This window comes from Dendrobates tinctorius, unplaced genomic scaffold (genome assembly GCF_039654945.1).
Source record: "Dendrobates tinctorius isolate UK_male_01 unplaced genomic scaffold, ASM3965494v1 ptg000245l, whole genome shotgun sequence".
Lineage (NCBI taxonomy): Eukaryota > Metazoa > Chordata > Amphibia > Anura > Dendrobatidae > Dendrobates > Dendrobates tinctorius.
The window spans coordinates 5,185,566-5,199,189 of NW_027361912.1; the positions used below are offsets into that span (position 1 = coordinate 5,185,566).

Here is a 13,624-nt window from a genome sequence, read left to right on the forward strand (position 1 = left end):
TGTGAAACCAGCCTTAGTTGTATAGAAGGACTCATTCAGACAAGCGTGGTAAACATTCTTTGCAAAACAGAAAATATAAAGAGAGCACCCTGACCAATGCAAGCCAATGTAGTAGATCAGACGAACATTATACACACGGACAAATTGCCAATGTGTAACAATCGTGGCGTGGATTTGTCCGCTCCATTTATGGGATCAGACTAACCTCTTAAACTCAATCGGTGAGTTAAAAAAAAAACAGATGTCATGTGGCATCCGCTTTATTTCCATAGGAAACCGTATTTGCATTTTTTTTATATTAGTCATGATGCCAGCTAATGGTCTGTCATCAAAATTTCGCTAGGGTAGTCTTCTTCCTCCTCCTCCTCCTTTCTTCTTTTTTCTTGCTTTTTCCTTTTCACCATAGACTTAGGTTTGGACTTTGCAAAGAGACCTATGCTATGTATACACACTTGAGCCAATATCATAGAGAGACAATGAACCTAGGCAGGCTCAGACTGCAAAACTCCATCACTGTAAGACATCAATGCTAGGTATCTTACATCTGCCATGTATGATGTTTTACCATTGGTGATCACATACCAAGTTGTAAGGAATCCCAATAGTTAAATCATCTTTAGTTGGTTAACACTTAGAGTCGGAATCACCATCATGAAAACAATTAATATATTTCATTGTTTTATCACTTTGTCAGGTAATAACTTCACCACTGCATCTTTATAAACACATTTGTCCTTTTTTCACTATTTTTGCCTCCACCACATTTAGTAAGTGTTTTCAATATTTTTATAATTATTATAATGCATCATCGGAATGACACAGTGGAGTTCTTCATCGTTGGATTTTCAGACTCCCCTAATCTTTGGTTTCCTCTCTTTTTATTTTTTCTGCTGGTCTATATACTGACAATAGTTGGGAATTTGACTCTTATTCTACTTATATGTTCCAGCTCTTCATTAAAGACGCCAATGTACTTTTTCTTATGCAACTTGTCTTTCCTCGACATTATCTACACATCGGTGACGTCTCCAAAGTTGATCCACATATTTGTCACCAACAATGGCAGAACTTCCTTTTCGGAGTGTATAGTTCAGTTTTTCTTCTTTGCTGCTTTTTGGAACACTGAATATCTCTTACTCACCGTGATGTCTTATGACCGCTATGTGGCCATCTGTAAGCCGTTACATTACACAATGATTATGAAAAGCACAGTGTGTAGAATTGCTGCTGCAGGGACCTGGATTGGAGGTCTACTGGGGTCAGTTACTCCTACATGCTCCATCACCATGGCAAGATTTAAATCCATTAATTCCCTCAATCATTTTTATTGTGACATCAAAGCATTGGAAAAAGTGGCGATAGGCAATGATTCTTATATACGTAATGCAATTTTCATCCACGGTCTTCTATACGTCACAACCTCTTTTATTCTCACACTCATATCTTATGCCTTTATAATCACTACTATTCTCAAAATTCGTACCAAAAAGGGAAAATACAAGGCCTTCTCTACTTGTGCCTCTCATCTCAGCATCGTCAGCCTTTTCTATACTTTGTTGTTTGTTTTGTACTTTAGTCCTAAGTCAACCATTTCACTAAATCAAGTGAAGATATTAACAGTCCTATTTGTCTATATGATTCCTCTATTAAACCCAGTGGTCTATAGTTTCAGGAACAAAGACGTTAAGGAGGCATGTAGGAAAATCCTTACAATGTAAATGCATGAATTGAATTATATGAATTATTAAAATTATTTCATTCATCTGTGGTCATTTTTAATTTTTTATGTTCATTTTATGTTTTTTTTATTAAAAGAGAAGAAAGGTAAATAAAATACACTATGCAATGTAGATTCATGTAAAATATTCCTTACATTTTGTCAACCTACAGCAATAAATCCAACACAGATTTTGAATACATTTTGTAATTTTCAGTTTCAAAATAATTAATCACTAGGAATTTGGACTGGGGACACAGAGTCAGCGGGTTGCTGACCGGTGGAGCAAGCTGGCAGCAAGAAGGGTCATCTAGCAGGATTAAAGAAAAGAGTTTATGTCAGGGACAAAATCATAAAGCAAGCTGGTGGTCAAAGTACAAGCTGAGCTCAAAAATTGTGATACATTAGCAGAAACAACAGTAGCAAAGGCTAGAGGTTATAGACCAGGTAAGCTAAAATTATTGACGCTTTCTGAACCAGTTTGCTCATCTCTAGACTTGACATTAGATGAGTGGAAATTTGTATTGTGGTCTGATGAGTCAAAAGTTGAGTTTCTTGGTGCCAATCGCCAAGTTTGGTGACACACAAAAAAGATGAGCAATGTGGGGATGCTTTACTGGTGACATTGTTGGTGATTTATTCCACATCCATGACACTTACCCAGCATGGCTACCATAAACTTGTGCAATGAGGTACCATCTGGTTTGCACTTAGCGGAGCCATAATTTCTTTTGCAACAGGACAATTACCTAAAATCACATCTCCCGGCTATGTAAGCCTCCTCTGATAACAGGGGCTATCAAGAGCACATACTCACAGACAGCGCTTTCTATATCTCGTCCTTCAGCCCCAGTCCTCTGACGGGGAGTTCTCTCTCACCTGGATCACAGCCTGTTTATTACATGACGCGCGCTACTCTGCCTCTGGCATGCTCTGCTTTCGCGTCCTCTGCCTGCACAGCTTCCGGTCCACCACCCCTTCTCTTCCCCCACTGCCCCTTACAGTCACATGTTGCAGTCGGTCCAAGTCTTCCCCCCGGCAACCCTGCTGCCCGGCTATGTGGTTCCGGACACAGAGAAGGAATGGTAACCCCCTTCTGGCTCTTCTTCCTCTTCACCCCCTTACATTCCCCCTCTCTTTTTGCTCGCCATTCCATGGGCGAGATATTCTGTAGTTCCCGTTGACAGTCTTCCAATCCCTGTACAATTTGTTGCCAGACGAACTGGTCTCGGTTATAGCGAGCGGGTGGTACACCGGCCGTTGCACTTTCGGAGCATCCCAAATCAGGAGGAGCAGCTGTGTCAGCTATTACGGGAGGAACAGCGTTGTTCTAGGGCCCCTAGCTTCGCTTTCTCTAGATGAGATTGTTACCCGTACGCATGTGAACTTCTAAGCCGGCAATATACTCTCAGTCATTGCCCATACCAGCACCAACAACTCCAGCTTGAATGAACTGTAGTTATCTGGGTTCTTCTCCGAGTCATGTAGGGACCGACTTGCGTTCGCTATGACCGCTCTTTCCCATCCTGTATTTGCGACAGCACTGCTCCAAACCCCTGCAGACTCCCATCGATGTGCAAGATGAATGGCTGCGTGAAGTCAGCGTAAGCCAGCACGGGGGCCTCCATCAAAGCTTTTTTCAGGGCCAGGAATGCTTCTTCCTGGCTCTCTCCCCACTGTATGTTTTTTGCACAGGAGGGCACTCCTTTCAACAACTCAAGAAGAGGATTTGCGATGCGTGTAAAGTCTTTTACGAAGCATCGGAAGCATCTTGTGAGTCCCAGAAATGCGCGCACATCCTTCACGGTCTTTGGGGTCGGCCACTCCTGTACCGCGGCAATTTTCTCCTGAAAAGGCCTCACTCCTTCAGTGGAGACAGTGTGTCCTAAATACTTGATCTGAGTACAGAAGGCATGAAACTTTTGAGGCTTCACTTTCAGCCCATACTTCTGTAGCCGACTCAGAACCTGCTCCAGGCTCCGTAGATGTTCGTCAAAGGTGAGGGCAAAGATGATGATATCGTCCAGGTAAATCAGCGAAGCTTCAAAGTTCAGGTCCCCTAGACATCTTTCCATGAGGCGTTAAAACGTTCCCGGGGCATTGGCTAGACCGATTGGCATGCGGTCGAATATACAATCCCATCGGAAGGATGAAAGCTGTCTTGGCTCGGTCTTGTTTGGACATTGATATCTGCCAATAACCGCTGGCCAGATCTAGCGTCGAAAAGTATCTGGCATTCCCTATCGCCGACAGGGACTCCTCTATCCTCAGCAATGGATACGAATTCCCGCACTGTACAGGCATTGAGCCGGCGGTAGTCCACACAGAAGCGTAAGGGCTAGTGTTGAGCGATACCTTCCGATATCAGAAAATATCTGATCGGATTGGATCGGACCGATACCCCAAATATATCGGATATCGCCAACTCCGAAACTGGAAACCAATGCAAGTCAATGGGTCACAAATATCGGAATGAAAGTAAACCCTTACTGTCCTTGTAGGTTAATTCTACATGAAGGAAAACAACTAAGAATAATGTAGAATGTATTGGGGGAGGTGGAGGAGACATTAAAGGCAATCAAATGGAATAGCAGGAATTAATTTTTTTTTAAGACGTTTCGTCATCTTCTTCGGGGTGGTCTTCAGGGTCGTCGTCTTTAGGGTCGTCATCAGGGAGGTCCAGAGTGATTACCAAAAACCATTTCAAAAAGCTTGAACTTGGAAATGTAGCAGAAGGTACAAGAAGGCTGAGGAACTGCTGAGAACCAGCTGACGGTACTGGAACCTGGATGGGTAGCCGAAGGTGCAAGAGCCAATGGAACTACCGAGGACCAGCTGATGGTACTGGAACCCAGTTACTAAGCAGGAGGTACCTGTGCCTGAAAGCACTACCAAGGACCAGCAGACGTTGGTGGAACTCAGATACCGAGAAGGAGGCACCTAAGCCAAAGGCTTTGCCTGGAACCAGCTGACGTTACTGGAACCCAGGGGGACATATTCAAGATTGACTTCCAAAGAACCAGCTAATGGTACTGGAACTCAGATAGGCAGCAGAAGGTACACATGAAAAAAAAAGTTGCAACGCCGCGAGCTGGCCGGAGTTACCGAAACCCGCAGTCCTACAGGGGGAGCTTGTCCTATTTGCACTACGGAACCAGCCTTCATTGCCAGATCCTGCAGCCCACAAAGGAAGCACCTAAACTGCAGGCACCATAGAGTCGGCTAACCTGACCGCAACACGACAGGACAACGTATTGGAGGCAAAGTGACGTTGACACTACCCGGAAACAGCTGGCGTGCTGGAACCAGGCTGGGCAGGAGGGAGTACCCATGCCAAAGACACTTCTGAGCAGCAACTGGCGGTGTTGGAGCCCAGGGATTACAGTGGAAACAGAGTGTAGCCAGAGGCCTAATTGGAGCAAGTTTAATATCTGTAATAGTGTGAATGTGGACAGAGCAGGCGAAATTGTCGGACACACAGCAGGGGATCAGCTGACGTTACTGAACCCCAATAACACTGGAGCATGTGTTGACTGTGCAGACGGCACTTCTGAGCAGCAACTGATGGTGTTGGAGCCCAGAGATTACAGGAGAAACAGAGTGTAGCCAGAGGCCTAATTGGAGCAAGTTTAATATCTGTAGTAGTGTGAGTTTGGTCGGAGCAGGAGAAATTGCCGGACACACAGCAGGGGATCAGCTGACGTTACTGAACCCCAATAACACAGGAGCAAGTGTTGACTGTGCAGACGGCACTTCTGAGCAGCAATTGGCGGTGTTGGAGCCCAGGGATTACAGTTTAGGTGGTAGAACTATGAGCACAACAGGAGACCTGGATACTGTTGCCAACCAATTATTTAATCTGGAAGAGGACTGGCAAATTCCTGCGAGATCCAGGCCTTGTTCATTTTCAGAAAAGTAAACCGGTCAATGTTATCGGAGGATAGTCGCATGCGACGGTCTGTTAGTACACCACCTGCGTCACTAAAGAAGTGTTCTGATAATACACTAGCAGCAGGGCAAACCAGCAGCTCCAATGCATACTGGCTAAGCTCTGGCCATGTATCCAGCTTAGAGACCCATTTGAAGGGGGAAGAGCCGTGTGGGAGAACACTGAGAGGGCAAGACATGTAGTCTGTCACCATCTGACGGAAACGTTGCCTCCTGCTGACTGGAGCCGTCTGTGATGGTGTAGACATTTGTGGCGGGGACACAAAACTTTGCCACATTTGGGCCATACTGGTCTTGCCTTGTGCTAAGGCGCTACTTCTGCTACCTCTTTGTGCAGAGCTTCCTCCACTGCCTCGATGCACTGAGCTGCTTTGTAAAGCACTAGCAGCACTGCTCTCGGGTGGAATGGAGAACATGATGGAATGCACCAGTGTGTCTTGGTACTCCCGCATTTTACGCTCCCGGATAAATGGTGTTATGAGGTTTTGTAAGTTGTCCCGGTAGCGAGGATCTAGGAGGGTGTACACCCAATAATCAGCCGTGTTGAGAATGTGGGTGATGCGGCGGCCATTTCTCAGGCACTGCAGCATGAAATCAACCATGTGCTGCAGACTGCCAACTGGCCAAGAAACGCTGTCCCCTGCTTGAGGTGTCATCTCTGCCTGCTCTGTATCACCCCACCCTCGCTATACATACTGACTACTAGAGCATTGTGTACCTCCCTTCTCTGGACAGATGTCTTCCTCCTCCATTGACTCCTCCTCATCGTCCTCACAAAGTGTCCCCTGCCTTGGCCTTTGTGAGGAACCACGTTGCGCAGACTGTCCAGAAGCAGATGGCATTTTTGACTCCTCATCCTCCACCTCTTCCACAACCTCCTCCCTTACTGCTTGCAGTGTTTTTTCAAGCAGGCAGATAGGGAGGATAGTCATGCCGACTAGTGCATCATCTGCACTCGCCATCCGCGTGAAATCATCGAAAGCATGCAAAACGTGGCAGATGTCCTTCATAGAGGCCCACTCAGTGGTGGTGAAGTGTGAACGGCGCACAGTGCGACTTGTTTGCGCCTGATGCAGCTGGTACTCCATTACTGCTGCGTGCTGCTCACACAACCTCTCCAACATATGTAACGTTGAATTCCACCTGGTGGGTAGGTCACATATGATGCGATGTTCCGGAAGGCAGAATCGGCGCTGCAGAGCTGCAGTGCTCGATCTTGCCATGCTGGAACGCCGCAAGTGAGCGCACTCTATGCGGACCTTGTGCAGCAGTGCATCAAGATCCGGATAGTCCCTCAAAAAACTGCACGACCAAGTTGAGCACATGTGCCAGACATGGGATGTGAGTGAGGTTGCCTAGGCCCAGAGCTGCCACCAGATTTCGGCCATTGCCACACACTACGATGCCTGGCTGGAGATTCGCTGGCACAAACCACCCGTCGCTCTCCTGCTTGATGGCATTCCAGAGCTCCTGCACTGTGTGGCTTTGATTCCCCAAAGAAATTAATTTCAATATGGCCTGTTGACGTTTGGCCACGGCTGTGCTCATATCGGTCATAACAGGTAAGTGTTCACGGGTCCATGTGGAGGTAGACTGTGATGGCTCCTGCAGCGCTATTGAGAGGAACTGGAGTATGAGGAGGAGTCAATGTGCACAGACTGGATTCCTGCAATCCTTGGAGTTGGCAGAACACGTACAGCGCCACTTTCAAGATCTGTACCCGGCTCCACAACATTTACCCAATGGGCAGTGAGGGAAAGATATCGTCCCTGTCCATGGTTACTGGTCCACGCATCGGTGGTCTGGTGGACCTTGCTACTGATGGCGTTTAGTAGCGCATGTTTAATTTTTCCCTCCACATTCTTTTGCAGGGCAGGGACGGCTTGCCTGCTGAAATAAAAGCGGCTGGGCACGTTGTATTGTGGGACTGCCAATGCCATGAAGTTACGGAAGGTGTCAGTCTCCACCAGCCTGAATGAGAGCCTTTCAAGGGACAGTAGTTTTGCAATGCCAGCATTCAGAGCCTGTGCTCGGGGGTAGTTTGCCGAGTATGGGCGCCTTTTCTCCCATGTCTGTGCTACCGATGGCTGTAGACTGGCCTGGGAGTGTGAAGATGCCAGGGAACGTGGTGCTGTGGGTAGAATGACACTGTGTCTCTGTACAACAGTGCCAGAGGTTCTTCCATGGCGATCCTGTGAGGAAGCCGAACCAGCTGTGTGTGAGCTGGAGGAAGAAGCTACAACACGAGATGAAGAGGTGGTAGGTGGCGCTGTAGGTTGGCCTAGGTCTTCAGTGTGTCTTTGTAACTCCACCACGTGCTTGGTCCGCACATGTTTCCACATATTTGTGGTATTGAGGTTGCTGACACTTTTCTCTCATTTCACTTTCTGATTACACAGCTTGCATTTGACAAAGCAAATGGCATCTGCAACTGTGTCAAAAAAAGGACCAGGCACTGCAAGTCTTGGGAGCACCCGTTTTGGGTTTTGGAAGAGGCATGCTCCTAATGGGTGCCGAAGTGGAGGCTACAGGCAATCGAGTCTGCCCCCTCCCTCTCCCTCCTTTTTGGCCGTTCGGGGAATCTCTTCCTCAGAGCTGCTACCACCACCTTCCTGTACCTCACGCCATGATGGGTCAATGACCTCATCATCTACACTACCCTCTTCAAACGACTGCTTCTCCTGGGTAGTTTCGACAGCACAGTACGCACCAGAAAGTGGCACCTGAGTCTCATCATCAGATGCGTACTGAGGTGTGCTGACAATAGGCACTGGCCCACCTGCCTCTTCAGATTCTGAGAGACAAAGCTGTTGCGCATCACTGCATACTACCTCTTCTTCAAATTCTCGAATGTTGCTTGGCTGGCCTCCTCTTTCCAAGCCAACAGATTCAGAGAACAGAAGTAGAGATGGCTCCTGTCCAGGGCTCTCTGACTGCCTGGAACCAACTAACAAGTATAATGTGAACAAGGGTTACCTATAACCAACTAACTGAAAAAAACCCTATTAAAATATAACTTTTATTAACTACAAAAGTAACAATATAAAATTGCACAGATGTCCGCTATTATAAAGCCTAGTAAAAAACGGGCTATTGTATTGCTGGAAAGAGATAAGGTATAGCCGTCAAACCAAATCTAACCAGCTGAATCTGCCAATCCAATCATGTGGTCAGACAAACCTGAATCATAGCAGTTAAAAACTGCACAATACTATTATAGCCCAAAAACCTCAAAAAACGGAAAAAAGGGGGAAATGGACATAAAGAAGATGTATAAAAATTGATAAAACGTGCTACCATCTGATGACAATTTCACTCAGCCGATGTGAAGAAAAGAGTGACCTGGCCCTATACAAAATGACTATCTGAACACCTACCTAGGTGTAGAGGTTGGCACCCTAAGAAATACGAGAATGTCGCCCCCGCTCGTGCGATGGCTATCCCTAATCTCCTATATTATCCTATAAGACGACAGATTAGAAACAGAGGGCCAGATGGCCTGTATCCATTTGCTTAGAATATCTTCATGAATGCAGTAAAGTAGATTTATACAATCATATATGCATGTGAGGAAAGGTAGAAAGTCCAGACAGTCTGAATAGATGCATAACACTCACACACAGTAAAGTAGAACCAGTTACATAGAAATTTGTAGCAAATTATGCCCTTTCCCAAAACCACTATGTTATGTATATGAAGTATATATAAAAATTGTCACATCAAGTACCCAGATAAAAAACTGCCTATTAGACACAATGATGAATCAATGGTAGGTAAACAGGAACGGCTTATCTGATAACAAATTGTCAGAAATCATGAAAGCAAACAAAGACACCACTGAATGTACCAGATTTTCAAGTCTCAGTGTAAATTAGTAGGGGTGCTACAGCCACTCCAGATATCAGATATATATTGTACCCCTAGTTTAAATCACCAGATACTGACAACAATAAGCCCATTCATGGGGAAAAAAAACCCAAAACAAAACAGTACTTATCTGTGAATATGTACTCCTTCATAATGATATCCATAAGGTCCATGATAACATCATTCCTCTGATATAGTCCTCACACTCTCAACGCGTTTCCCCCTACTGCGGGTTCATCAGGAGAGATGCATATTGGTCAGAGTGGTCTGGCAGTGGAGACTAATCCAATTGATGAGGCTGCACAGTATGCAGTACGCACCAGAAAGTGGCACCTGAGTCTCATCATCAGATCAATCAATCAATCAATCAATTGCATACTGCGTACTGTGGTGTGCTGACCATAGTCACTGGCCCACCCGCCTCTTCAGATTCAGAGATACAAAGCTGCTGCACATCACTGCATACTACCTCTTCTTCAAATTCTCAAATGCTGCTTGGCTGGCCCCCTCTTTCCAAGCCAACAGATTCAGAGAACAGAAGTAGAGATGGCTCCTGTCCAGGGCTCCCTGACTGCCTGGGCAATTTGGCAGGTGGGGAAGAGACAGATGGGTGCTCTTCAGTGCTCTGGACCTGAGAGGATGTTGAAGTCATTGAAGTCGATGTGTTAGCTGCCATCCATCCGACAACAGCTTCAATTTGTTCGTCTCAGAGCAGTGGGGTACGGCGAGCTCCTAAAAAGCTGCGCATAAAGGACTGTTCCTTGGTAAAACTGGGGGATGCTGAGTCACTGGTGCCCGCAGCAGGCACAGAATCCCCACATCCTCTCCCTGCAGAAACTCCACACCCATGACCACGTGCCTTACTCCCTGCCTTCTTCATCTTGGTAGACTGATAAAGATAGGCAGAAAAGGACTAAGGGCTTAGTGGGCTTATTCCTGAACAGCTGCTAACAGGTATTAGAAACACTAATTTTATAAAGTGTGGACTAGACTTTAATATGAGCTAATGTGGCCTACACAACTGTAAAGTGGAGTGTTTAGTGAACTTTATTAACTTTTTCTTTTCACAAAAAGACACTGGATGTGCCCAAAGATGTAAAACCGATAGTATCACAAACTTTTTGTAGCTATTACAATGCAGGAAGGTAACCTACAATGCAATAGATGAGGCTCCAAAAAATAGGCTAATACTAATCTGCCTGGGGCTGCAGGGCACAAGCCAGCAGAAAGGCTCCTCTATCTACTCCTATATAGTGTTTGCAAATATTCTAGCTGGTTACATATGGAACCACACTAATAGGAGAAATCTGGAAAAATGAGCAGCACTAATATAAAAAAGGACAATATATGAGACGGTGACGCACGCTGAGCGGACTACAACCGGAGGTGGTTGCAGAACACACTACAGCGTGAGCTGCACTCACACACAGAGACCTCGCAGACAGCCGTGAACAGCGGTGCAAGGCAAAAGAAAGCTTCTCACACAGCGGTTGCTAAAGTAGCCTGGGTAAAGCACAATAAAGCAAATCGCTAGCTCAAACTGTCCCTCAGAGTCAGAACAGCAGCGTCCTGTCCCCAAGTAAATTCACAGCAGAGTGAACCCAAAATGGCGGCGGCGGCTTTTTTAGTGCATCATGACATCACTTCAGCAGCCAATCACAGCCATGCCATTAGTTAACATGCCTAACATGCATAACAGGATGTGCCCACACTTCTTAGGATTCCTCATTGGCTGAATAAAATCAAACCGGGTCATTGCATTATGGGAACTTCCGATTCCGGTATTCGATATTCTAAAAATATCGGAACACAGTATCGGAACTCCGATGCCACGAATTTCGGCCGATACCCGATATTGCAGTATCGGAATGCTCAACACTAGTAAGGACCCGTCCTTCATCCGCACCAGGACTATGGGGGCAGCCCAAGGACTCTAGCTCTCATGTATCACTCCCTTCAACATCTGTGACAGCATTCCCTTTACCTCTTGGTACATTTGTGGGGGTATCTGGCGATACCATTCCCGGATAGGTGCCGCATCCCCAGTGGGTATTTCGTGTGTTATTGCGGTGGTGCGCCCAAAGTCGTCTTCGTCTTTGGTGAACACTTCCTGATGTTTTCCGAGCAAGGACTCCACTCGGGGAACCTGTTGGGGGTTAGTTCCGAGAGTTCTGCCCGCATTTGTTCCAGTATCTGTCACCCCTCCTTCAGCAATCTGGGGTCTGGGGTTACTTCAGTCTTTACAGTCACCAGCCATGGATCATCTTGCTTTGCAGTCAGCTGTACGGTTTCATATGGAACAAGCTCGTTGGGCATACCTCGGATGTGGGCCACTTCACTCCTGGGGGGGCAAGGTCACGTCATTCTCCCCCAAATTTACGCAATGCACGAGGACAGTTCCTTTCCGCACCGTAGCCATGGTCCATGCGACTAACAGTCCCAACGGCAGCTGGTCAGCCTTGCTGGGTTCAACTTGTACCTCCACCCCCTCCAGGGGAATACCAGCTCAGACAGGCAAGGGAAGCACGGTCTGTCCAAGGGGCAACACTCGGTTGACAGAGGCGGTACGATTACTTTGCCGAGCGCCTTCCCATCGCTGAATGTTTCCTGGACCTGAGCTGTCCATATCAGTTGCTGGAAGACCCTCCTTTGGAGGGTTTGGTTGCTCCATTGTTGCAGGAACTGTTCTGGGGACTCGTTGAAGAGAAGGCTTCCGAAATCTTTAAGCACATTCATGCAAACGGTTACGGTATGGTCATTAGCTGCTTCTCCATCCACCAGCACTACTCCTCTTCTCCCCACATCCTTACCGCAGACCTCTATGCTCATCCATACCACCCCTGCGACTGGGATGGGTAAGTGGTTAGCCGCCGTGAGTTTAATCACCGGGCCCCATTCTGACCGCAACGCTTCCGTGAATTGTCGGCAGAAATTTCCTTCAGGCATGGTGGTAACCTGTGAGCCTGTGTCTACTAGGCAATGCACTGCTCTTCCATTCATTTTGGCCCAGACCAAAAGGCATGTGCAAACGAGGCTGGTGGGACTTCTGATACTCCTCAAATTTTCATGCTCCAGGCAGTGTCCCTCGTGCTCGGAGCCATCTAGTTTAACGGATGCCGCGGGGATGGTCAACTACGCCGGGGCCACCACCAATCAATGTGACTGGGTTCTCCGCAGGTATAACATGTAGGTGGACCTCTTCTCCGAGTGGCACCAGTCTAATGTCGGGGGGCAGTCTCTCTGTCTCGCACCAGTGAGCCGGACTCTACCGTCAGGGTTCTCTTAGACTCAGCCATTTCTTCACGGAACTGTTTAATCTCCTTCTTCAAGTCTTCCACCCATTGAGGGGCAGCGTCCATGGTGGCAGTTACCTCCCCGCGCCGTACCCTCCACACTGGCTCTATCACTCCCTGTTCTTGCTCGCGCGTGCACGCTTCACTCCCGACCTCAGAGAAAGTCATATCTGGCTTTACCCGCATGCGCTCTCACAGGGCCGATTTCATCAACATGTCACGCAAGCCCGTCACCAGCTGGTCTCGTAGCACAATGTCAGTCGGCCCTACACCTGTGCCGTCCTTCCGTATGATGGTAGTATGGAGCTCTTGCAGGGCATTCATAAACTGAATCAGGGTCTCCCCCTCTCTTTGCACACGGTGAAACAGTTGCATGTGCAGTTCCCTTACATCAGTGGGGTCCCCATGCATCTCCTCAAATATACGCAGAACTTTGTCCAGGGTATCTCTCGCCTGGGGGGGCCTAAGCATAACAGAGTCCTGTGCTTCCCCCTCCAGGGCCATCACTGCAATCTCTGCCTCCAGGGCCAGTGTCATGGGATGCATCCACATCGTCCCCCCGGATGCGCTCCGTCCAACTCCACAACATAACATTGCTCCTAGAAAACTTTGGCAAATTATTTAACATGGCTCCCAGGGAAATGCTAAACCTGGGGCTTCTCCCAACTGCTTGGTCTGCCCCCTCCATGCTGTTGTGTGACATCCTGCCGACTACGCCACTTATAATAATGTACTGGTACTGATGATGTCACCGCGGATCAGAAACAGACCAAGAGTTAAAAGGTTTATATACAGGGGA

At 47.2% G+C, this 13,624-nt stretch overlaps 1 protein-coding gene across 1 annotated transcript; it reads left to right on the top strand.

Moving 5' to 3' along the window:
* Positions 1–406: 406 nt before the first annotated feature.
* LOC141060852 (olfactory receptor 9G19-like) lies at positions 407–1,718 on the top strand. Its single transcript, XM_073557227.1, has one exon. The coding sequence runs from the start codon at positions 801–803 to the stop codon at positions 1,716–1,718; it is 918 nt and encodes a 305-aa protein (XP_073413328.1). The 5' UTR covers positions 407–800.
* Positions 1,719–13,624: the final 11,906 nt, after the last annotated feature.

Excerpts from the sequence above, each read along its gene's own strand:
- LOC141060852 (XM_073557227.1), top strand. The coding sequence starts at position 801 with ATGCATCATCGGAATGACACAGTGGAGTTCTTCATCGTTGGATTTTCA.